Source organism: Geotrypetes seraphini, chromosome 8 (genome assembly GCF_902459505.1).
Source record: "Geotrypetes seraphini chromosome 8, aGeoSer1.1, whole genome shotgun sequence".
NCBI classification, from domain to species: Eukaryota; Metazoa; Chordata; class Amphibia; order Gymnophiona; family Dermophiidae; genus Geotrypetes; species Geotrypetes seraphini.
Genome location: NC_047091.1, coordinates 110,581,737 through 110,606,877, shown reverse-complemented (window position 1 = coordinate 110,606,877; position 25,141 = coordinate 110,581,737). Strand labels below are relative to the sequence as shown.

The following is a 25,141-nucleotide window of genomic DNA, read 5'->3' as shown; positions in this document are numbered from 1 at the left end:
AGGGTCCAGAGAAGAGCGACGAAAATGATAAAAGGTATAGAAAACATTTCATACGCAGACAGGTTAGAAAGGCTGGGGCTCTTCTCCCTGGAAAAGCGGAGACTCAGAGGAGACATGATAGAGGCTTACAAGATCATGAAGGGCATCAAGAAGGTAGACAGGGACAGATTCTTCAGACTTTTGGGGACCACAAGTACAAGGGGGCACTCGGAGAAGCTGAAAGGGGACAGGTTTAGAACCAATGCTAGGAAGTTCTTTTTCACTCAGAGGGTGGTGGACACCTGGAACGTGCTGCCGGAGGTTGTGATAGGACAGAGTACACTACGGGATTTTAAAGAAGGATTGGATAAATTCCTGAAAGATAGGGGGATTGAGGGATACAGATAGAGGTAGAGATGGGATATAGAGAGAGTATAGATATAGACCAAGGGGGATTTACGGATTCAGACAAAGATCACCGTACAGGTCATGGGCCTGATGGGCCGCCGCAGGTGCAGACTGCTGGGCGCGATGGACCTCTGGTCTGACCCAGCAGAGGCAACTTCTTATGTTCTTAAGAAAAGGCAAGCAAGATGCCATAAAACAATAAACAGGAGCATTTATTGATATACACAAAGTCCCAGTATGTTTGCTTGGCTGGATAATCAAGCTAAGGTCCCAACTAGGATCCCAGTTTCGGCCACCTGGATTGCCTTCTTCAGGTGACAAACAAATAAATGGGTATCGGCTTTTGAACAAAAAGTATGATGCAATAACATCAGTAAGAAGCAATATGGGTTGGCGTCTCTCGAGCGATGCTCCTGTTAGTTGTTTTATGACATCTCGCTTGCTTCTTTGTGCGCATATCGAAAACAGTGAGAAAAAAGGAGCACTTAATTTGTTTTGCCTGACGGTAGCTTAACCGTTTCACATCGCTGCTTCCTCAGGGGCAGTGCTCCTTTGTCCGTGTTTGTTTATCGTAACATAGCACAATCAACAATCATCTGTTTTTCATTATATGAATGCATTACTTTTTTCAACCTGAGCGACTGCTTCTGAAAATTCGGCTTGTTGCATTAAATTGTTTACTCTCAGTTTTGGTATGCTGTGAGAGTCAGGAAATATTCTGGCAGGTCAAACGGACAGTTTAATATGTTGTTGGTGCCTGTTAATGGCGTGCAACAGTCTCATAGTTGATTTTTCAGATCACTAATACCCTCTTTTATCAAGCCGCGTTAGGGTTTTTAATCACCGGAATTCTATGAGCATCGGAGATTTTACTACAGCAGCCGGTAATAAAAAACCCTAATGCGGCTTGATAAAAGGGGGCCTAAGTTAATTTAATGTTGGGATTTCTACTTAATTTCACCCTTTGAGGAATTTAAGGTGAATTTCAACAGCATCAGCATTAACCTCCTCTTTTACAAAGCTGCATTAGTGGCTGCCATGTGCCAAAAAACCCTAAAGCCCTTTAAATTCCTATGGGCTTCGGGGCAGTTACCACAGTTGCAGCTGCAAGCTCGATTTTGTAAAAGATGGGGGTAAATTAATTAATAGTCTACAATAATTGAAATCAAAGCAGTAAAGTTGCATAAACCACATCTAGTTGGATTGGCACAGATTGTAAGATGATCGATCAAATCTAGTTGGCCCTCACTGATAATCACCATCTGATGTCTGCTGGGTGGTTTAGGAAATTGACTTGGTGATCTGCGACTGTCTAGTGATAGGAAATTAGGCTGCCATTTTGGTTTTCCCATGTGGCTGTAGTCAATTGCCTCTACACAGAGACTAAAGTGCGAATGGCTATGAAAACTGAACGTCTCAGTGCTGATTCTGCTAGCTCAGTACAGTAATGGGGAAACAGTGGCGTGCGGCACCCCCTAAAAGCCCTGAGAGCACTACTCTGAATTTGATTAGTTGAGCAGGCAACAGGCAGATGCTGCTCAGCCAATCGGATTCAGATCAGTACTGTCAGGGTTTTTTTTTTTTCAGTTTACTTTTTGTTTGATGCAGTTTGAAAGGTTGGGCAGGCTGCCTATTCAAGAAATCAAACTGCAAAAAAATAAATAAGCAGGGGATTCACTGAATCCCCTGAAAGCCCTCACCGTACCCCACTATGGGGAAGGCTTGTGCAGTCACTGCCCACCAGCACCTTCTGGCTTAGCTCCATTGATGAGTTCCTATAATGTACAAAAGAAAATTAAATCTTAAGAGGAATTGGCAAAATAACATCTTCTGTCCTCTTGCCTTCTATTTTCTCTGATTTATGCTTGTATTGAATAACCTATTTGACAACACTTCTAATAGGATCTAGACATGGATCTGAAATTCACAAACAAGGAGAGTCCTGAGGCCACGAATAGTTTGCTCTTCACAGCCAGAAGCTTCATGTTCCCCGATCGCTGCCTCTATACAAGAATCTGTGGCCTACAGAAGCTGAAGGTAATTATTACTTTCTGGGAGATGCCAGGATGGCAGCTAGGAGAGTGGTGTTGTTTAGAAGGTTAGTAGAAATAGGGAGTGACATGGGCACAAAGATTCATCCCGTCCCCTCATCGTGCCCGCAGTCTTAATTTTATTCCCCGCATCTCCCTGCTCAAAACAGAAAGAAGCCTCTACTGCCGTTTAGTAAAAGGAGCCCAAAGATAGCAGATGTAAATTTGAAAAAACTGACAAATAACAATCACCACTTTACAAATTAACAAATAGAAATGAAACAAAAAATGGAAAATAAGATAATGCCATTTTTCGATAAGTTTTCAAAGTCTAAAACCTCCTTCCTCAGGTCAGTACAGGCCTCTGAAAGTTAATATAAAAAATGTATTAAAATTAGTCCAATAAAAAGATGACCTTATTTCCATTTTCTTTTTTTTTTATTTTTATTTTTATTTATTTATCATTTTAATGCATCCTATACAAGATGTTTAAAGAAATACAGAAATATATTATTCTCTTAGTCATATTACATACCAAGAATTGAAATTTAAACATCCATATAAATCATATAATACAGTCCACAACTTAAGGAGAAGAGACAAGAACATAAGAACATAAGCAGTGCCTCCGCCGGGTCAGACCATAGGTCCATCCTGCCCAGCAGTCCGCTCCCGCGGCGGCCCAAACAGTTCACGACCTGTCTAAATCACCAGAAGGGGCCCCCATGCCTCCTTGGTTTCCTAATTGAGTCCTATCTTCCTATCAAAGTCCTAGCCCTCCGGTCTTGCCTGCACGACCAGGTTGGGTTTCTGCATATATTTTCTGATTAGCTTTCTCAGTATCCCACGATCCCCTTATCCCTCAGGAATCCATCCAGTCTCTGTTTGAATCCCTGTACCGTACTCTGCTTGATCACTTCCTCCGGTAGCGCATTCCAAGTGTCCACGACCCTCTGGGTGAAAAAAAACTTCCTTGCATTCGTTTTGAACCTATCTCCCTTCAGTTTCTCCGAATGCCCCCTCGTACCTGTTGTCCCCTTCAGCCTGAAGAATCTGTCCCTATCCACCCTCTCTATGCCCCTCATGATTTTGAAGGTCTCTATCATATCACCCCTGAGCCGCCTTTTTTTCCAGAGAGAAGAGCCCCAGCCTATCCAACCTCTCAGCATATGGGTAGTGTTCCAGCCCTCTTACCAGTTTTGTTGCTCTCCTTTGGACTCTCTCAAGTACCTCCATGTCTTTCTTGAGGTACGGCGACCAATATTGAACGCAGTATTCCAGATGCGGACGCACCATCGCTCGATACAGTGGCATGATGACTTCCCGCGTCCTTGTAGTTATGCCCCTCTTTATGATGCCCAGCATCCTGTTGGCTTTTTTTGAGGCCGCTGCGCACTGTGCAGATGGCTTCAGTGATGCATCCACCAGCACACCCAAGTCTCTCTCAAGATTGCTTTCTCCCAACAATGCCCCCCCCAATTTGTAGTTGAACAACGGGTTCTTTTTCCCTATATGCATAACCTTGCATTTTTCCACATTAAAGCGCATTTGCCATTTGTTTGCCCAGTCTTCCAGCTTGTCTAAGTCCCTTTGCAGGTCCTCACACTCCTCCCTGGAGCTAACTTTGCCGCACAGTTTGGTATCGTCTGCAAATTTTATAACCTCGCACTTTGCCTCCTTTTCCAGGTCATTGATAAATATGTTGAAGAGTAACGGCCCCAGCACCGATCCTTGTGGCACACCGCTCGTGACTCCCCGCCAGTCAGAATATTGGCCCTTTACTCCGACCCTCTGCAGTCTACCCGACAACCAGTGCTCGATCCATCTGTGCACATCCCCTCCCACCCCGTGGTTCCACAGTTTCCTAAGCAGCCTTTCATGTGGTACCTTATCAAAAGCCTTTTGAAAATCGAGGTAAATGATGTCGATGGGTTCTCCATTGTCCACCCGACTGCTTATTCCCTCAAAGAAGTACAGAAGGTTCGTTAGGCACGACCTTCCCTTACAGAATCCGTGCTGGCTTGTTCTCAGTAGGCCATTTCTCTCAATGTGCTCGCAGATGCCGTCCTTTATCATAGCTTCCACCATCTTCCCTATAATTGAAGTCAGGCTCACCGGCCTGTAGTTCCCGGGGTCACCCCTCGATCCCTTCTTGAAGATAGGTGTGACATTCGCCAATTTCCAGTCCTCTGGTACCTCTCCAGTTTTCAAGGATAGGTTACAAACATGTTGGATTGTGCCCGCTATTTCTTGTCTTAGTTCCTTCAGAACCCTTGGGTGGATCCCGTCCGGACCCGGTGATTTGCCGCATTTTAACCTGTCTATCTGTTTGAGGACATCTTCCTTACTTACCTCTATGTGCTCCAATTTTTCAGCCTGTTCCCCACGCATGAGCTCCTCTGAGTCCGGTATATTAGATGTGTCTTCTCTCGTAAAAACTGACGAGAAGAACGTGTTCAACCTCTCAGCTATCTCTTTATTCTCCTTAATCACTCCCTTCCTATCTCCATCGTCCAACGGCCCCACCTCCTCTCTCGCTGGTCGTTTCCCCTTTACGTAACTGAAGAATGCCTTGAAGTTTCTTGCTTCCCTGGCCAGCCCCTCTTCGTATTTCCCTTTTGCTTTTCTAACCTCTCGGTGGCATTCTTTTTGGCATTTCCTGTGCGCCTGGTGATTTTCCTCCGTTGGATCCTTTTTCCATCTCCGGAAGGATACTTTTTTGTCATTTATTGCCTTCTTTACTTCTGCTGAGATCCAAATCGGGTCCTTTGACCGCTTGTTTTTGCAGCCTTTCCTGAAACTGGGGACGTACGTTTTTTGTGCTTCCTGCAGGGTGTCCCTAAATAGGGTCCAGGCGCTTTCCACAGTCTCCATCCTAAAGATGTTTCTGAGCTTCCTCCCCACCATTTCCCTCATAGCAACATAGTTCCCTTTCTTGAAGTTGAGCGCAGTTGTTGCGGTTCTCCTTACTATGGGTGTCCCCCTTTCTAATGTGAATCTGATCGCATTGTGGTCGCTGTTGCCTAGTGGTCCTCCCACTTCTACCCCTCTTGCAGGCCCCCCTAATCCATTCAGGATGAGGTCAAGGGTAGCATTCCCCCGCGTCGGTTCCCTGACCAGTTGCTCCATGAAGCAGTCCCTCACAGCTTCTACAAATCCTGTTTCCCTAGTGCAGTTGGAGTGACCTGTACTCCAGTCTATCCCTGGGTAGTTGAAGTCCCCCATCACTGTTACACTTCCAGTCCTGCACTCCTGTCTCAGTTCCGCTTCCAGGTCGTGTCCGAGTCCTTCTGGCGTGCCAGGTGGGCGATAGTACAGCCCCAGTTTTATGTCTGCACCCTTGTTTCCCGGCAATTTGACCCATAGCGATTCCAGCCCCTCTGCCTTCGTTCCCATATCCATCCCGACCGAGTAGGTAGAGTCCTTTATATATAGTGCTATGCCTCCCCCCTTCTTGTGGGTCCTGTCTCTCCTGTAGAGCTTGTACCCCGGCAGCGCCACATCCCATTGATTCTCCTCTGTCCACCATGTTTCTGTAATTCCAATTATATCCAGGTCTTCCCCCTTGGCCACGACCTCTAGTTCATCCATCTTGGTCATGAGGCTTCTTGCATTTGCGTAAAAGCACCGCAGGTCCCGTCGTTTTTCCTCCACCTCTGCATTCACCTCTGCATTCACCTGGGCCGCCTCTCTTGTTCCCTGTACTTCTGTTTTGCCCTTTGCCTTTACCCTCATAGCTTTCAGCTTCCCCACATTTCTGCCACCCCACTTCCCCGCTTTTCCTCTGGGTTTTCTTGCCCCTTCCTGGGCCCTGGCCTCTGTTTGATCCCCCTCGCCTTGTGCAGCCCCCAAAATGCCCTCAGCTTCCGTCCTATTGCCACCCAGTCCCCCTGTGTCTCCATGCCCATTAGTCTCCATCCAGCAAGCTCCCTTTACCTGTTGTTTCCCTCGCTGTCTGATCCTGAGATCCACTGGTCTCTCTACTTCCTCCGTGCAGTCAGCCCTTTCAGCATCTGTTCTGGATACTGTTGTCCGAAGCGTCAACATCAGATCAGCTGTCGGCTTTCCCCCTCTCATCAGTTTAAAGCCCTCTCGATCTCCTTCCTCACATTGGTAGCCAGTAGTCTAGTTCCCTCTGTGCTCAGGTGCAGGCCGTCCCGCCGGTAGAGCTTACTCTTTCCCCAGAAGGATGTCCAGTTCCTTACAAAGTGGAAGCCCTCCTCCTGGCACCATCTCCTCAACCATGCATTCACAGCCTGGAGGTCTGCCTGCCTTTTTGCATCTGCTCTCGGCACAGGCAGGATCTCCGAGAATGCTATCCTCCGGCTACTCCGCTTCAGTTTTCGTCCCAGGGCCCTGAACTGGTCAGTCAGCGTGGCCATGCTGAAGTTTCTCCGGCTCACATCATTTGTTCCGACGTGGATTATCACCGCAGTCTCCTCTGTCTCTGCTCCGTCCAGGATCCTCTCGATCCTATCAGTGACGTCACGTGTCTTGGCCCCTGGGAGACAAGTCACTAGCCGATCCTCCCTTCCTCCAGCTACGTGACTATCTACCTCTCTCAAGATCGAGTCTCCCACCACAATAGCAGACTTCCCTTTCCTCAGCAACCTCCTCTGTCTCAGGTCCGTGTCCTCGGTGTAGTGAGGTGTCTCACCCTCGGGGTCTCGGTGAGTCACGGTCTCCTCTTCTTGTGTGGTTCCTCCGCTAGGTCCTTCCCCGGTGTCGCATTGTGGAACCTGGGTCTCTTCTGCCGACATCCGTCTGTGCAGTCTCTGGTCCTGTCCTTCCGCCTTCCTATAGGCCTCCTCGATGAATCTCTCAAGGTCCCTCACCTGGTCCACGATGAGGCCTGCTCCATCTGTGTCCTTGGTTGACCAGCTCGTCTCCTCTATGTTGCGCAGTCCCTCCAGTCCCTCCAGTTCCTGGACCTTGACCCTCAGTCTGCCGACCTCCATCCTCAGGCTTTCCAGTTCCTGACACCGACCGCATATGTATGCCCGCCTCCCGGAGGGGAGGTAGTCATACATATGGCACTCAACGCAGTAAACTGGGTAGCTCTGCTGGGTTCCTGTAGCCTCCATTTCTTTCTCCTTGCTCCTACGGTCCCTCGGTGGTTGAGAGTGGCTTTTGGCGTGCAGCTAGCTGAAAGAGTAGAGAGAGAGAGAAGAGTGAGAAGCTGCAAGGGTAGAGAGAGAAAGAGAGAGAGAAGAAAGTAAAACCCCTCGGGAAAGGGGAATATACAAAGGAAACTAAAAACTTTAAGAAATAGAGCAGTCAGATCTTACCTATCCAAAGTAACCTTAACCGCATTATTAACCTGTATCATTCGGACTGTGTAGAGATTCCTTTACCTTCAAGGAAAAAACCTAATTGGGAAGGTTCGAAAAATATATATTTACTTCCTTGATAGGAAATAAAACATTTACAAGGAAATCGCAACTGGAAACTTGCCCCCAAAGCAATCACCTTTGATCTATGTAACAGAAATTCTTTCCTTCTGGACTGCGTCCACCTTGAAACATCAGGAAATATATATACCCTTTCCCCCAAATAGGAAATCTGCTTTAAATTGAAATATAATTTCAGCAACATTTCTTTATCTTGAAGAAATACCAACGAGACCAATAAAGTTGCTCTTCCCTGAATTTCAATGTCAGAAGATTGCAGAATATCAGAAACATCTAATTGAACATTTTCATCTGCTGTAGCTTTTTCTTTCTGCACTTGTTTTATATAGTAAATTCTTTGTATCGGGGGAAGACTTACTTCAGGTACATTTAAGACATTCAACATAAAGTTCTTAAAGAGTTCTTTAGGAGACATAAACTTGGCAACCGGAAAATTAAGAATCCTCAAATTTAAATTTTTCTGCTGATTTTCCAGGTTTTCAATCTTCTTCAAAATCATCATTTTTTCTGTTGTTTGTTTGGTAATTAGATTCTTAGTCTCTGTTGTTGCTTTATCTAAGTTTTTTAATTCCACTTGGTGTTGCTGAGTAATAGTCTCTAAGGAGCTTATCCTGGAGGTAGAATTCTGGGTCATAGTAACAAAGTTAGAACATACCAGGTGAAGATTCTCAATTGCAGTCCAAATGGAGTCCAGAGTAACAGCCTGTGGTTTTACCAACGGTCCAAGGAGGGGGACACTAGCCGACCCAAGCACGGCTCCTGCTCCAGCGATGGAAGTCTGGGCTCCTGCCACCTCCCCACCGCCGGTCACCGTCGGCTCCTCTCCCCCAGAACGCTGCCTCTCCAACGTCGAGGTCAGCGTGTCTGCTGCATGTTCCACTTCCGGGTCAACTTCGGAGAGAGAGCAAGCCTCACCCCACACTCCGGGGGAGCCCTCCCGCCAGCTCCGCTGCAGCGAAGATTCTCCGGGATTGGGAGGGGTATGCGGTCCTCGCGGGCTCAACGAGAGCGACATCTCGCCGTCCAAGCTATGGATTCCCGGTTCCACAGCAGCGGAAACGCCCGACATGGAAGAGGGGACTGTGAATGCTGTTATCACAGTCTGCCTCGGCGTCGAGAAGCCCGGGGTAGGTGGAGGGATACCCCTCGGTTTCCCTCTTCTTTTAGGCATGAAATTGTCGTTTTTAAAAGTAGAATAAAGAAATTTTTCCTTTCAAGACGGGAGTGCTTCTCTCAGCGTCCTGCTCCTGACGCCATCTTGTCTCCCCTATTTCCATTTTCTATTTATAAACATCTTTATAGCTACAAGACTACTTTATTCTAAAGCAACAAAACAAAATGTGTTTTTTGTCATCTCTGGTTTCTGCTTTTCTCAACTTCTCATCACTCTCTTCTTTCCATCCAACATCTGCCCTCTCCCTTCTATCCACTGTCTGCCCTCTCTCTGCCCCTTCCCTCTACTGCCACCCTCTCTCTCCCTTCCATATGTCATCATCCTTCATTCTGTGTCCCTTCCATAAACTGTCTACCTTCTCCCCTTCCATTCAGCCTGTGCCCTTCTTTCCTTTATGCATGCTTCATTTAAACTTTGTTCCCCACCATTTTTCTCTCTCTGTCTCTACCCCTCTCCTCATGCTCTGGAATCTCCTTTTCTTCTTTTCTTTCCCTCCTCCACCCCATGCTCTAGCATCTCTTTCTCTTCTTTTCTTCCTCCTGCCCTTGGCATCTCTTGTCTCCTTCCCTTCGCTTCCTTTTCCTTGGCAATCATCTTGAAACTCTTCAAATGGCTGCAGTGGCTATTTTGGCAGCAGGGACAGAAAGAGTTGAGAGGGTATGGGAGGGTCAACCTGAGTCCCCATTGCCACGGTATTACCATGACAGTGGTTCCCGTTCATGTGGCACTACTGCAAAATGGTCCACCGCTACCACAGTAACACTAGACAAATTGCAACGGGTTCCCTGTTACTATGGCAACTGTGGAATTACTATAATAATGATTACCGTGTCACTCTCTAAGTAGAAACAGTTCCAAATTACCTTGAAGATAAACTCTATTGTGATTGAGAGGTAAATGCTTTGACAGTTTGGCCGAGAAGGCTCTGAGATTGTCTAGCATTTGGAGCATCAACAGGAGTATTTTAAAAACCACTTGATATGTTGTGGCCCACCAGTAACATTAACGGGTGCAGCATAAGAACACAAGTATCCAGTTTCAACAGTGGCCAATCCGGATCACAGTACCTGGCAGAAACCTAAATAATAGCAATATTCCATGCTACTGCTCCCTGGGGAAGCAATGGCTTCCCCCAAGTCTGACTCAATAGCATACTATGGACTGTTCCTCCAGGAACTTATCCAACCTTTTTTTAAACCCAGCTATGCTAACCATTGTTACCACATCCTCTGGCAATGAGTTCCAGAGCTTAACTGAGTGAAGAAAAATATTTCCTCATATTGGTTTTAAAACAATTTCCCTGTAACTTCATTGAGTGTCCTCTAGTATTTGTAATTTTTAACGGAGTAAGAAATTGATTTACTTGTTCCTATTCTACACCACTCAGGATTTTGTAGACTTTAATCATATCTCCTTCAGCTGTATCTTTTCCAAGCTGAAGAGCCCTAACCTCTTTATCATCTTGGTCGCTCTTCTTTGACTCTTTTCTAATTCCCCTATATCTTTTTTGAGTTACGGCGACCAGAATTGAACGCAATACTCAAGGTGAGGTCATACCAAGAAGTGATACAGAGGCATTATAATATTCTTAGTCTTAAGGGGGGAAAGGGACAGGTTGGGGTGTTGGATCTGTATTGTTTGTATCTCGATTGCAGTTGGTTGTATTCCATGGTTGATTGTATTTGTATTTTTTGAAAATAAAAATTGATTATACATAATATTCTTAGTTTTATTTGCCATCCCTTTTCTAAAAATTCCTAGCATCCATGAAAAACAATTAGCAGATGCTGTGGTCACTCAAAAGAAGGGTGAATATTGTGAGCAACTGCTTTTGATCAGTGGAAAAGCTTTGCTATTTTATCAGGTGGAGGCAGTGGCATCTGTGTTCTGAGTTTAATGAAGAAGTGGAGTTTTGAAAAGAGGGATTTATTACTAAGAGGCTGGAGCTGCAAATTATGGAAACATTTGGCCTGTGGTGATTATGGAGGTGCACTGTGGTATTTGGAATAGCGTAAATGAGTTTGAAAAAACGGTGGTGTCTGGTTGACTGAAGGACCCTGCCTAGATATTGCAGAGGTTTTTATGGTTGTGTTCAATAAGCTGGTTTTGATGGTGGTTGCACTGAGTGAAGCTGAGGTGATTGTGAGAGCTTTCAATGTCTAAAGTTGCTTTAGTTCATTTGAAAAGCTGTTTATGTTTATTAAAAACTTTATATACCGCTAAATAGAGCCAAAAAAGGATCTAAGCGGTATAATTCAAAACAGATTACTGTTGAGTATGATTGTTACAACTGCCCCTTTATTTTATTATTTAGGTGATAATTCTGGCAGCTGTTAACAACTGTATAAGCAAGGTAATTGTGATGAGATGCCTTCCATTAAGACAGGGGTGTCCAATGTCGGTCCTCGAGGGCCGCAATCCAGTCGGGTTTTCAGGATTTCCCCAATGAATATGCATGCGATCTGTTAGCATACAATGAAAGCAGTGCATGCAAATAGACCTCATGCATATTCATTGGGGAAATCCTGAAAATCCGACTGGACTGCGGCCCTCGAGGACCGACATTGGACACCCCTGCATTAAGAGGTGACCATGCAGTGGAGACCATATGGACCAATTTTCAGATCCTGCAGTCAGTTGTTGTTGTTTTTTTCTTTTTTAAATGCCAGCCATGGTGTTTAATAAAATACAAATATTCACCACTGCTGAATATAACATAATAACATAACATAAAACTTTATTTATGAATTGCAGATACCTTGCGGTCCTATGTGATTTACAAAAGATAAAAACAGCACCTTAAATTCCCCTCCCCCTCCTTTTTACTAAACCATGATAGCGGTTATTAGTGCAGAGAGCTGCGCTGAATGCTCCACTGTGGAATTTTGGATAATTTGCAACTTTTGGAAATTTTTATAGGAACTCGCTAAGTATAGTATACTGCAATAATCTAGGATACTTAATAAAAGAAATTGCACCAATAGTTGAATAGGATAAGGTTCAAAATAAGAATGAATGGTCCTTAACTTCCATAGCGTTACAAATATATGTATAGGCCTCTCATTGGCAGCAACTGTACGTATAGTGATGATATTTAACCATTATCCATAGTGAATAGGGGTCAATATTCAAAAGAGTTTATAGAGGCCGGAGAGATTCATGCCTGGTTAAACCCTGCTGAGCTGTTCCGCTGCTTGATACCAGTGGCACTTCACCAGGTAATGCGGCTGAATATGTCCGCTAACTGGCCAATCCCTAATCCGTTAGATTAGGAGTAGTTATGGGGTAGAACTTGGGTGAAGCTGGCACTTTCCTGGTTAACAATGATATTAGAGTCTTCTAACCACCTAAATAAGCTATCAAACAATCGGATCTTTGTTCAAGTTATCCAACCTACAACAAAAATAATCATCAAGAAAAAAGGGGGTTATAACGGATAATTTATACATCATCTAATTTGGTAGTTCAAAAACCCACCAACGTTGGTCCTAGCTAGGAAGCCACTAAGATAAGTGTTGCTGTTCTTCTTCTTTAACACAAAAATATAAACATATATTTGATGGAGTGAACGATAGAACATTATAAAGCAAATTAAGTTAACAACATATATTTATTAACTAATTTAAATAAAAGACAGGGATAAGTTTATGCACCCTTAGTTTATTAGTTTTTTATTCCAACTAAACATCATTAATAAAAATTTTTCAAGGCAGGAAGGAGATTTGAAGTAAATGATTACATTATATTACATGCATTCAGGATGAAGACTTGAAATAACATCCAAGTTGTAAGAGGTCTCTTTACTGAGAACCATACGTCCTTTATGATACTTCAACCTCTTAATTTACATAGTAGGTTAACACACTGACAGTATGGTTGGTTTGTACATGACATAAAATGGTTTTAGTGATAATTAAGTATTCACAAAAAGTAGTCAGACATTGATGTGTAGTAAATGAATCTACTAAATTAGATGTTGTATAAATTATCCGTTATAACCCCCTTTTTTCTTGATAACCACCTAAATAAGAGCATAAAGTTAGGACAGAAAAAAAGCCATCCTAAATTTATGCACTGAGTTAACTGGGCAGCAATTTGAATAACGACCAGTGCCTGGTTAATTTCCAGATCAGTACAGATACTCAAATATTCAATGCTGGGAACCACATGTGCCCCGACATTGAATAGTGGTGATTAGTCAGCTCACAGTTGAAAGCGGCTTATAAGGTGCTGAATATTACCCCCATAGGGGTTGAATGTCACTGCTAACCCTTGGATGTGGATGCCAGTCCAAGATGCACATGCAACTTCATTGGATAATGATCCACTGATGAGCAATAATTGGAGGCCAACAACCCAATTCTTTTTGTTAATCAATACCAATTAGGATTTCCACACACAACTGGTTGCACACTATTCTATAATGCTAGGTGCCCAAATCCCGTAGCCTGCAACCCCAAAGGGGGTCTGGCCATGGGAGGGGCATGGGCAGATAAGTGGCATTCTGAAAATTTGGACTCGGTGTTCTAGAATAGGACATTGCAGCCAATTTGCAGGTCAGGATTAAAACCAGGTTTCAGCTGGCGTAAGTCTGGCGCCCAGAGTTTAGCATGGGAATCCACTCTGAGTGCTATTCTGTAAAGGGCGCACATCCTTTATAGCAGGGCTACTCACTTCCGGTCCTCGAGGTCCACAAGCAGGCCAGGTTTTCAGGTTATCCACAATGAATATGTATGAGAGAGATATGCATGCACCACCTCCTTGGTAAGCAAATCTCTGTCATGCATAATCATTTTAGATATCCTGAAAACCGGGCCTCACTGTGGACCTCGAGGAACGGAACTGAGTGGCACACCGACAAATCCGCGCAAGACAATTATGCCCCAACAAATGCGCCCTGACAGTTGTGTACATGGGACAATTGCACGCACATGGACAATTACATTTCACATGGACAATTGCACGCCCCGTCAGTTGCGCCCCGTGAAATGCAAACATCAATGTAAATCTGCCATATGTGGATATGTGGTAGGCCCTGATTTGCTCAGACTCCTCAGGCCTCGTCCCTTGGGAGGGGCTTGAGGAGTCTGAGCAAATCAGGGCCTTCCCACATATCCACGTAAGTAAAGGGTTCCCATAATCGTCATATAAGCCTTACCTTAATACTAGATAGCAAGCGAATATTTTAAGTGGTAGGGGGTCCCCCCACTCCTCCCTCAGAAAAAAGGGTTACTTAGTAACCCTCACAAAGGCAAAATAGTATCCGCTGTGGATTGTGATTGGAACAGTATGGAGCGCAATTGTCAGGGTGCATTTGACAGGTCATCTCTCATTCAGTGCGCGTATTTGTCATGCATGCAGTTATCAGGGCGCAATTGTCATATGCGCATTTGATGTGTCACCAAACTGAGTAGCCCTGATTTATAAAATAACGCCTAGTGCTAATTTTTTCCGGTACTGCATTTGAGTACCATTTATAGAATTCTCCGCCAATTCCACCCTAATTCTGCTCTGGCACTTTATGGACAGTGTCGGGGGGGGATTTTTGGTGGCATCTGTATGGGTAGAAGACTTATAGGTTTAGCAGCTGCTGCTAAACATATAACTCTTTTTGAATACTGACCCCATAATCTCTAGTGGTAGTGGCAGTGAGGTGTTTTAATTAAATAACCATAGTTACGTTTCAAAGGATGACTAAGCAGCTAATTAGTGACCACTGCGATTTTTGTCACATTTGCAGAAGGAATTGACTTTCACTATTTGCCTCCAGTACCGATACCAAGAAATAGATGACTATATCCAGGAGAACAGGAGTGTGAATATTGGGAAACCACTGGTTTCAAAGCTCAACCTTCAAGAGGATGGTTCGGTGGGTGTCTCAAGGGCTCAGCTCCCAGTGGCCAGCGTGGAGTCTTGCCAGGATGGAATAGTATACTTGTTCCAGGATCCAGGCAGCGTGGACACCTCACTCGGCCCTACGCCTCCCTGCCTTTGTGGGGATGTCTCTGATGACTCGCATCACAGCAGCTACTGCTTCAGCGGCCAATGGGAGCCTATGCTGGCTGGCCTCCAACAGGCAAATGTGCCAGAGGAAAACCAAAGCCCTGACACTGTGATGACTCCATAGCTACTGCTGTACAGTGTATAATACTGAACTCAAAACTGGGATGCTAGTGTGTATATCATCCATGTTCATTTGGCAACAAGCTCAAGAATGCTTTTCATTCTCTCACAGGGAGGTGTGTATTGTTAAAATCAGAATTCACAGTGTTTGGGGGCACTGCAGCAGTTTAATTTTATGTAAATTATCTAATCTAATCTGGTATTTCTGAGTTGTGCTATGCCTAAACAGGTTCAAGGCGACTTACAATATTTCAAATTACAGACCGAATATAATACATTATAGTAGTTTGAAGAGGACAGAATTATGAATAGGGTAATAGACATAAGAGAATGGAGATGAATGGCCATGTCCCCGCAGTAAAGTACCTGCCATGTTACTTCCCTTCCCACCCCTCCCAGTCAGAAGCCCTCCTCACGATCGCTACACTCCCTCCCTCCCGATTGCCGGTGTCAAAAAAAACAAATCATCCGGGCATCTCTTCCCCTCGTTGAGCCATCTCCCTCCCTTCCCCTCACCTTTGCAGGCACTCTTCAGAGTTTTCTCTTTCGGAGGTGTCTGGACATGGTAATCATTCTTACAAGTCCCGTGTGACTGCCCTAAAACTTCTCATCTGATGCGAGCCACCCAGGCGGAAACAGGAAGTGCGTCAGAGGAGAAGTTTCAGGGCAGTCACGCGAGATTTATGAGAATGTTGCTGTGTCCAGATACCTCAAAAAGAGAAAACTCTGAAGAGCGCCAACAAAGGTGAGGGGAAGGGAGGGAGATGGCCAGATGAGGGGAAGAGGTTGAGTAGCACTGAAGAGAGAGGGGGGAGGCAGAGGGGTAACAGGTAACAGATGATGAAGGGAAGTGAGGAGGGGAGAGAGAGGGGAGCAGATGCTAAAGGGAAATGGAGAGAGAGGGAGGAGCAGACGCTGGATGGAAATGGAGAGGGGAAAACAAGGGGAGCAGTGCTGGTTGGAAGAGGAGAGAGAGAGGGGAACATATGCTGAAAGTAGAGAGAGGGAGCAAACACTAGAAGGAAGTAAGGAGGAAAGAAAGGGGAGCAGACGCTGGATGGGAGGGGAGAGAGAGGGGAGTATACACTGGATGGGAGAGGATAGAGGGGAACAGACTCTGGAAGGAAGTGGAGAGGAGAGAGAGCACATACTGGATGGAAAGAGGGGATAAAAAAAGAGCACATGCTGGATTAGGGGAAGAGGATAGATTTAGTGAGATATTGACAGGGGTTAGGGAAAGAGGTGGCAAGCTGTAGGTAGACACAATGAAAGGGTAATTGAGGACTGGAAAGTAAAAAAGTAGACAAGAGGTAGAAAACAAACTGAGAAGGAAGAGCAAACAAGAAAAGGAAGGGAAAGGGAGATGCTAAAAATTACCTAGGGGAGGAAGTTAGAGATGGAAGGGAAGAAGACAGCGATGCCAGACTATGGGGGAAGTGGAGGGAAGAAGATGGGTGCCAGACCAGTGTGGAGGGGGGGGAGAGATGGAAGGGAGAGGCGGACAGTTTCTGCTAGAGGCATAGAAACAGAGCAGATGCCATATGGAAGAGGCAGAGAGAAGGCAGACAGTGGATGGAAGGAAGAGAATGGCGAGAAGATAAGGAAAGCAGAAACCAGACGACAAAGGTAGAAAAAAATTTCTATTTTTCTATATTTAAAAAAAATTTTTTTTTTAGGATAAAGTAGCTGTGTTGTTAAATGTTTATAAACAAAGCCCTGCTAGCTAAAGATCTCTTCCTCTAGTTCGGCAGCCAGAACTCTTGATTTATAAAATGACAATTGTACAGAATATTGTTTCTTTTATTCTTTAATAAAATACATTCAGTATAAAACTATTTGAGGCTTGTGCGGATGGGGACCGAGTTGGACGGGGCGGAGATGGAGACAGATCTTTTCCTTGTGTCATTCTCTAATATTAGATATTTTGAGTTAGTTGACTACAGTGTCTATGCTTTCAAAGAAAAGAGTTTTTAATTTTTATCAGAATCTGTTGTAGAATGTTTCCATCCTGATCTCAGTTGGGAGATTGTTCCAGGTCTTTTTGCCAAGATATGTGAATAGCGACCTTTTCGTCCTGATGTACAAACTAAGAAAGAAGTCAAGGAATATTTCAGTATATGGCATAGATTTACACTGGTATTTTGGTGTGATTTATTGGCAGTATAAACCACTGTCCTCGGTGTTGTTTGAGGTGTTATGAAACAATGTGTGCCTGTGTGCCCATATATAGTGTGGGCAGTATCCAAATAGTCTACAGACCTGGGGAAATCAATTTTGGAAATTGCTTTCTTAAGAGAGTAATGTTATAAAGCTTTTTCTGGGTGTAAAACTTGTACATGTGAGAAATAGCTCTTCTAAAATAGCGTGGAGGTTTACACACACACAAACTAGAAGCACTGAAAGATTGTGTTTATTTACACAGACTAGGCCGATTTCAGTAAATGGCACCCAGAGTTAGGCACTGTTAAGATCCGTGCTAAGCTGAATTCTGTAAAGGTTGCTTATTGCAATGTGACTTGCTCTGAATAGCACTTAGCATGGATTCCCACACCCAACTGTGGGTGTGAGGCCTTAAGCCTGCTGAAACCTGGTATAATGCTGGCACACGATTAATGGCAGTTGGGGGAGTAAATGACCTTATTCTATAAACACTGCATCTGAAGGGAATGTCCCTGACCTGCCGTTCCCCCACACTACTACTACTACTACTAATCATGTCTATAGCACTCCTAGACATACAAAGTGCTATACATCAAAGCATAAAAGAGACAGTCCCTGCTCAAAAGAGCTTACAATCTAGTCAAGACAGACAAACTGGACAAGAAGGTGCACCTATACACAGTGCATTATGATGTCATCAAGAATTCTAGGTGTGATCCAGATGCATTGTGATGTCACTGAGCAGTCAGACAGCTTCTACTACTACCACTAATCATTTCTATAGGGCTACTAGACATACATAGTGCTGTACATCAAAGCATAGACGAGACAGTCCCTGCTCAAAAGAGCTGACAAACCGGACAAGAAGGTGCATCGATACACTGTGCTCAGGTGGAGAAACTACAGAGGGAGCGACAAGACAGACATCGGTGCTTAGAAGGTGGATTGGAGTTTGGAACTGAAAGCATCTTCAAAGAAGTGGGCTTTGAGCCTGGACTTGAACACTTCACAGACAGAGCTTGACGTATTGAGTCAGGCAGTTTGTTGCAGGCATACGGTGCAGTAAAACAGAAGCACCCCTGGCCAAGCCTCCTATTCAGTTGCATGTGAGACAATTTGGTCGTGCAGTCTTATAGAATAGCATATATATGAAACCCTGAGGTTGTAGGTTCGATCCCAGCGCTGTTCCTTGTGACCCTGGGCAAGTCACTTAACTTTTCATTGTCCTGGGAGCCATACTTAGATTGTGAGCCCCCCCGAGACAAACAGGGAAAATACTTAGCATACTTGATTTTAAAACTTGCTATACACTGCCTTAGGTGACTCTCTCTTCATAAAGGCGGATAATAAATCCTAATAAATAAATAGTGCCAATTAACATCAATAATTGCTAGTTAACACTCATTAACTAATTAGGACAGAATCTGGGGGACATGCGCAGGCATTCCTGGGGGGGGGGGGTGCAGCCCCAGGTACGTTAGATAGATTGTGAGCCCACCGGGACAGAGAGGGAAAAATGCTTGAGTACCTGATTGTAAAAAAAACCACTTAGATAACCTTGATAGGCGGTATATAAAATCCTAATAAAATTTGATGGGGTCATTTTACTAATCTGGGCTTAATGCAAGTTGATGCAGGACTTTCCCATGCACTAAGCTCAGATTGAATGCGGCATTTTTCAAGGTGCGATACCTAGTGGCGTAGTATCTCTAGCTCATTGCTGACACAAGCAGCAACTCCAACCTGCTGCTCACACCACTGTTGGTTCTCCCTCTGACGTCACTTCCAGGTCCCACGTCTAGGAAATGATGTCAGAGGGAGAGCCGACGCTAATGCGGGCAGCAAGTTGGTCATGATGCTCATGCCATAACAGCTAAAGCAGTACGGGGGAAGGAAATGGGAGCGCATGCTCAGCAGGGGGCAGGGAAGGAGCAGCGGCTGAGAAGAGGATGGGGAAGGGTGCCCCCCCACTACGCCTCTCACCATCGCTATGCCACAGGCAGTACCTATAAAGTATTAACGTGGGAGCACTTATCTCCTATTTTACTCTGCATTATGGCTTATGGTTTATTTTATTTGGTTAGTATATGTTAATAATATGGAAACACCCATTCTCTGCCTATGACCCTCTTCGAAAATTATTTTTTAAATAGGTAATGCATGAGTTAGCAAGCACAAACATGCAAATTACTGTAAAAAGCTTTAATGCATTCTGTGGCAGCTTATTAGTATGTGCTAATTGCGCTGATTCTCAAAACGGCCTGATTCTTAAAACGGCATTCCAACTGTAGGTGGCAGTAGGCGTCCTACCGCCATCTAATGGACCAATCGGGATGCACATTTTATTTTTAAATCAATGCGATGAACGACGCCCACAGAAGTACCTGTGCATGCCTACAAATGCCTAGGGTTGGATAGGTGTGGCTTATGCTGGAAATGGCCTTAGGCATCTGTAGGCGTATCTAGGTGTTTCCATAGGTGCGAGTCTTAAATGTAGGCCTGTATAACGCTGGCTGACATTTAAGGTGTCTGTAAAGAAAATAGATGTGATTCTGGACGCGGCACCTACCAGTAATTGACACACGTTAGGCACCCATTTTGCAGGTGCCTACCGTGACAGGTGCCGTTTCCAGAATCAGGCCCTAAGGGCCCAGGTTAGGCACTGCTAGGCACCCTAATCATGGATGCCTAGTGACATCTACCTAAAATCTGCGCATAACTAAATTGCCTTTTAATTGATTAAATGGTGGTAATTGACCACATCATTAGACATCAATTTAAAAAACAATTTTTTAATACTAATTAAAGTTGCACATGGATAACGCATGACGCCTAGCAACGCCTAAGTCCCGGCACCCTCCAATGCCTAACGATGCATACCTGAAAAGTAGGCGTGGTTAGGGGGCAGAGGAAGGCTTGGTAAACCTAGGTGTTGGTAGGCATGCAAGAAAGGTGCCTAAAATATCAGCGCCTACCTCAATGATGCCTAGCGATGCCTAGGCGCCACTAGGCATGATTCTATAAAGGACGCCTAGTGGTTGATTGACAAGTTTAAATCTAAACAACTCAAAACCTTATTTAAAGATGCTTTCAACACTTGACACGGATCCGTTTGAGCGAGGATGACAAATTAATCTAAACAAGCAAATCCCTTCCAATTGTGCTCTCCCTCTCCCTCTCTTTTATTTTTTTATCTCGATGTAATTATGCATTTCCTCCCCTCGTCCCTTTTGGCATCATGTTAGTTCAGTCTGTCTGCAATATCCTTATAATTTTATAGAGTTTTGTTTGAATATATTTATTAGTTACTTTATTGTAAACCATTTAGATAACCCTGATAGACGGTATATCAAGTATCTAATAAACTTGACCGATTCCTACAATTTAGGTATGGTTAGGCGCCGTGTCTGGAATCAGGCCTTACAGCAGTGTATCGCAAACTTTGTGCCTCCTGAGATTTCAGGTGTGCCGCGGTACCCTGAGGAAGAGGAGAGGTGCCGGCACCGGCTGTCTACAGGACGTGCCTCTGGCAAAGAGAGGCACGCCTGTAAGCAATCTCCTGACGCCAGCACCTCTTCTCTCTGCTGGCCCTTCTCTTCAGCACAGGTCCTTCTCTCGGCGCAAGGCCCATTTGAAGGGCCTTTGCACATACGCTGACAGTGGCGCACTGTCACGCATGTGTGTGACATCACACTGATCCCAGCGCACTTCAGGGTGTCTCGAGCCAGGGACACTAGGTTTAGGGTGCCCCCAGCTTGAAAAAGTTAGCGAGAGACTGCCCTGAAGGCTTAATGCCCTTTAGTAAAATGGCCCTATGTTTCTTTTATAAAACAGGTATTTTGGGGATTTCTCACATGGGTATCTTGTTAGAAATTCAAGCCCAGAGAGTACATGCATTCAACTACTGTACCTTCATCAGAACAGGTATAAATATATGCAAGAATATCGGTGCACCAAAGGAGAGGCGAGGGGAGGACCTCTTTTAGAAGTGCCTGTGGTACCTTTTTAAAATAAAGGTCTTTTTTGGAAACGTTTGTAGGCGCCTAATACAAAATTTGTCACTTAATGGCTTGTTGAGGTCATCTAAAATGAGCCGTCCCTCTCCCCATTTCTTGTTATTTCTGTTTGTTGAACTGATTTGTATATGTAGGCACAGGTGATTGAGGTGTGCGTTGAAAGACTTCTGTGCAACAGGGGAAATGCATCAACATCCTTCAGTGAACACCCCTGTCACGAGTCACCATCTTCGCGTACAGGTCAACACAATGGAAATAAAGAAAACCACTGAGGAAGGGGGCGGCTTGTCACAAAAGAACCCAGAAGAGGAAGGGACCAGGAGCCTTCAGCAGCCGTGAAGCATATGAAAATGTTTCTACCACCTGCTCTCATGTGCGTTACTCCATTTAAAAAGTCCCAAGGGCAAGCTCTCCTTTCCCCCTGAGATTTTGCTTTGAAAATTAAAAAGAGAAGTCTGAAGCCCTGTTACTGTCTGTTCAGCTGTTCTGGACTGGAGGTCGTGCTGAGGATCATGATGTGGTGACTGTAGAGGTCAGGACTCATTGCAGCAGTGACCCTGTACTATGAGAGGCAGGGTCCGAGTGCTACAAGAATATATTCAAAACCAACCTCTTTTCTGTCATTGAGCTTGATAGAGCAGCACTTTGCAGTGTTAAAATCTAAACTTCCCATCTCAATGTGGCTCAGTGATTCCCATTTAACAGACCTTTGGTCTTATGTGCCACTTTCATTTGCTTAAAATCCCTGAAAATGTCATCTGAGATTGAGCTGAATCTATACCACCAAAATCTGACCCTTCCTCTCTGAGCACACTACCAAAGCCCTTGTCCACGCCCTCATCATATCACACTTAGATTACTGCAACCTGCTCCTCTCAGGTCTTCCGCTCAGCCATCTTTCCCCCCTCCAATCCGTCCAGAAGTCAGCTGCACAACTCATATTCCGTGAGAGCCGCTATACTCACATTGCCCCCCTCTCCTAAAGACACTTCACTGGCTTCCCATCTGTTTCTGAATACAATTCAAACTCCTCTTACTAACCTACAAATGTATTCATGGCTGGGCGCCCCCCCCCCCCCCACCACTATCTCTCCTCACTTATCTCCCCTTATGTCTGTCCCCCCCCACCCCCCGAGCTCCTATCATCTGGTACGTCCCTCCTATCTGTACCATTCGCCTCTTCCCAGACTCCGTCCCTTCTATCTTGCTGTGTTGTATTCTTGGAACAAATGCCCGAATCCCTACGGTGGGCTCAATCTCCGGCAGTCTTCAAGTCCAAGTTAAAAGCCCACCTCTTTGAGACTGGTTTCAGCTCCTAACTCCTCTTGCCTTGGGTTCTACATCCCCAACCCTATAAGTCATGTCTGTCTGTCCAACTTAGATTGTAAGCTCTTCTGAGCAGGGACTGTCTATTAAATGTCAAATGTACAGCACTGCATATGCCTTTCAGTGCTATAGAAGTGATAAGTAGTAGTAGTAAAAAAGGAAGGGGTATTGCTAGTAGCTGAAGGCTGGCTCTACAGGCTGTGCTTTTACTTTGTACTGGAGAGACTACAGAGATAAAGTCCTTTATTTTAGAACAGAATCTGAGAAAGAGAGGTATAAGAGGGGTAAAGGGACATGAGTGATGGTGGCTCCATGATTAATGTTCCAGTTTTCTGTCTGAGTTAAAATCTTTTAAGTGCCAAACTTTCCCTATCTGTTTTTTTTTAACAGATGAGCCTGGGAGAGAAAGGTATAAGAGAGAAAAAATAGATTATTTTGGTCACATGATTGGCGGTCCTATGGCTGGAGGGTTTTGATCAATTAGGAGATCACCAGTTCTAGTCTGGTTTCTCCAGAAACTAGATAGATGTGTTCCCCAAGTTTATTTGGTAAAAACCTAATAAGTGCTCAGGCCAGAAGCAGCCAGATCATGTTGTTTTCCCCTATTTAAAAATAAAAAGCCATAATTTTACTAGACCTCCCTTCACTCTTGAATTAAGCACTATCACACACAGTGTTGGCAAGGCTAGACCCCAAGTGGGCCTTGAATACAGAGCCTTTGGGTTACTAGCCCACCACCCAGCCTCTGGGCCAGCACGATTTTCACAGCAGGAGCTCTTTGGAACTTCCCCCTTGCCTGGAAGCAGAGTTCTATAAAAGAGAGAAGAACATGGAGGAGAGAGTCACTAGTAGGAGCTGCTGGTGGCTCAGAATTTTTTTAAAAAACCCAGCTAGTAATGCACTTGTAGCTAAGGGTTCAAATCCCAATGAAAACATTTTGTTTATTTTATTCATGTCAATAATGAGAAATCTTGCTCTGAAATTATATTCTCCAGCAACTAGCCAAGTTTGCAGTAGAATATACATTGTAATCTAGGTGCAACAATATATGATGGAGCTGCACACTACCAAACCCCCGTACCTCCTTTCTCACAAGGAGACAGTCAGTGTTGTCTAAAGTACTAGGCCAAAGAACTTATGTAAAAGTAAAGATAAATGCATATTTTGATACTTAAGTAAAAATAAAAAGTATAATGAAAAATATTACAAATTTACTCAATTAAAAGTATAAAGGTGCCTAAAATAATACTTTTTGAGTAAAAAAGCAAAAGTATCGCAACTGTTCATCAAGAATTGCTAACGACTTCAGCTTCATCTCCCTTTAAATTGACTAGGGTTACTAGATTTATCCAGAAGGAAAATCTGGACCCGTGGCCACGCCCCCAGGGCCCACTCAGTTCTGCTCTGTTCTACCTATGTCACGCCCTGTTCTGCCCTCAGCCGTCGTCCGCGCATGCACGGATGCAATGATGTCGTGCATGCGTACGCGGATGCCCCTTCCCGACGCAATTTTGACGGGAAGCTTTTCAAAGTCCAGACAAAGTGGCAGGCTTTGAAAAGCCGTCTGGATCCCCGGACATGTCCTCGAAAAGGAGGACATGTCTGTGGGAAATCCGGACATCTGGTAACCCTAAAATTGACCCAACTCATCTAACCAGTTCAAATATAGGCAACTCCACTGTTCTTTCTTTTTTTTTTTTTTCACTTTATGTTTAAATGATTTTTATTATTCCAGCAGTAAGAAGCAAATAGAAACAGTAGTACCAGTCAGGAAATAACATTTTCAACAATATAATCAGTTCCCCTCCCATCCCCCCCTCCCCTCCCCTCCCCTCCCCAAGAATCCATGGCCAGTCCAACAGCTGAGAGTGGGAATAAAATCTTAAAGATTCAAAAGTCTACTGCGAGCACGCAGTGTGAGGTCCTGCCAGAAGTGCTCCCACACCTGACAAAATTTGCGACCCGGGCCAAGAGTCAAGTCTCCCACCATGCGTCTCTCCAGTGTTGCATGCACTATCATTAGAGATCTCCATTGTGCATATGATGGGGGATCACGGGAGAGCCAGTTGGTGAGGATGGCTTTTTTTCCCATCAAAAGGGCTCTGGAGATAAATGCTGACATTTCCCTGGGTTTGGGCGAGGCTATATTATAAAATCCAAATAACGCCCTCGGTTGCGGAAGCCATCGCCGTCCCCAAAGCGATGTGGTATATAGGCCAAGATGTCTCCAAAACTGTTGGATTGTGGGGCAGGCCCAAAACATGTGACTCAAAGATGCGTGAGCCTGATTGCATTTCGGGCAAGAATGCGACGCAGTAATCCTCATCCGAGCTGCACGTTCCGGTGGAATGTAAAGTCTAAGAACAATTTTCAATTGCATTTCCCAGTGAGTAATACCGTGTTTCCCCGATGGTAAGACACTGTCTTATTTTTTTTGGAAGGCCAAAATATGCTCTAGGGCTTATTTTCGGGGGGATGCCTTATTTACCCTTTCATGTCCCCTCTGTATCTCTA

General features: G+C 44.6%; 1 protein-coding gene across 4 annotated transcripts in view; it reads left to right on the top strand.

Moving 5' to 3' along the window:
- The window catches only part of LOC117366229 (mucosa-associated lymphoid tissue lymphoma translocation protein 1-like), a 42,529-nt gene extending 26,785 nt beyond the window's left edge, over window positions 1-15,744 (top strand). For 3 of the 4 annotated variants that reach the window (XM_033957487.1, XM_033957484.1, XM_033957485.1), the window contains 2 exons: window positions 2,290-2,424; window positions 14,743-15,744. In XM_033957487.1, the coding sequence (XP_033813378.1) occupies window positions 2,290-2,424; window positions 14,743-15,129 (522 nt within the window). In that variant the 3' untranslated portion in view covers window positions 15,130-15,744. The remainder of the gene's footprint in view (window positions 1-2,289; window positions 2,425-14,742) is intronic. The other variant, XM_033957486.1, reaches the window with a different exon arrangement.
- Window positions 15,745-25,141: the final 9,397 nt, after the last annotated feature.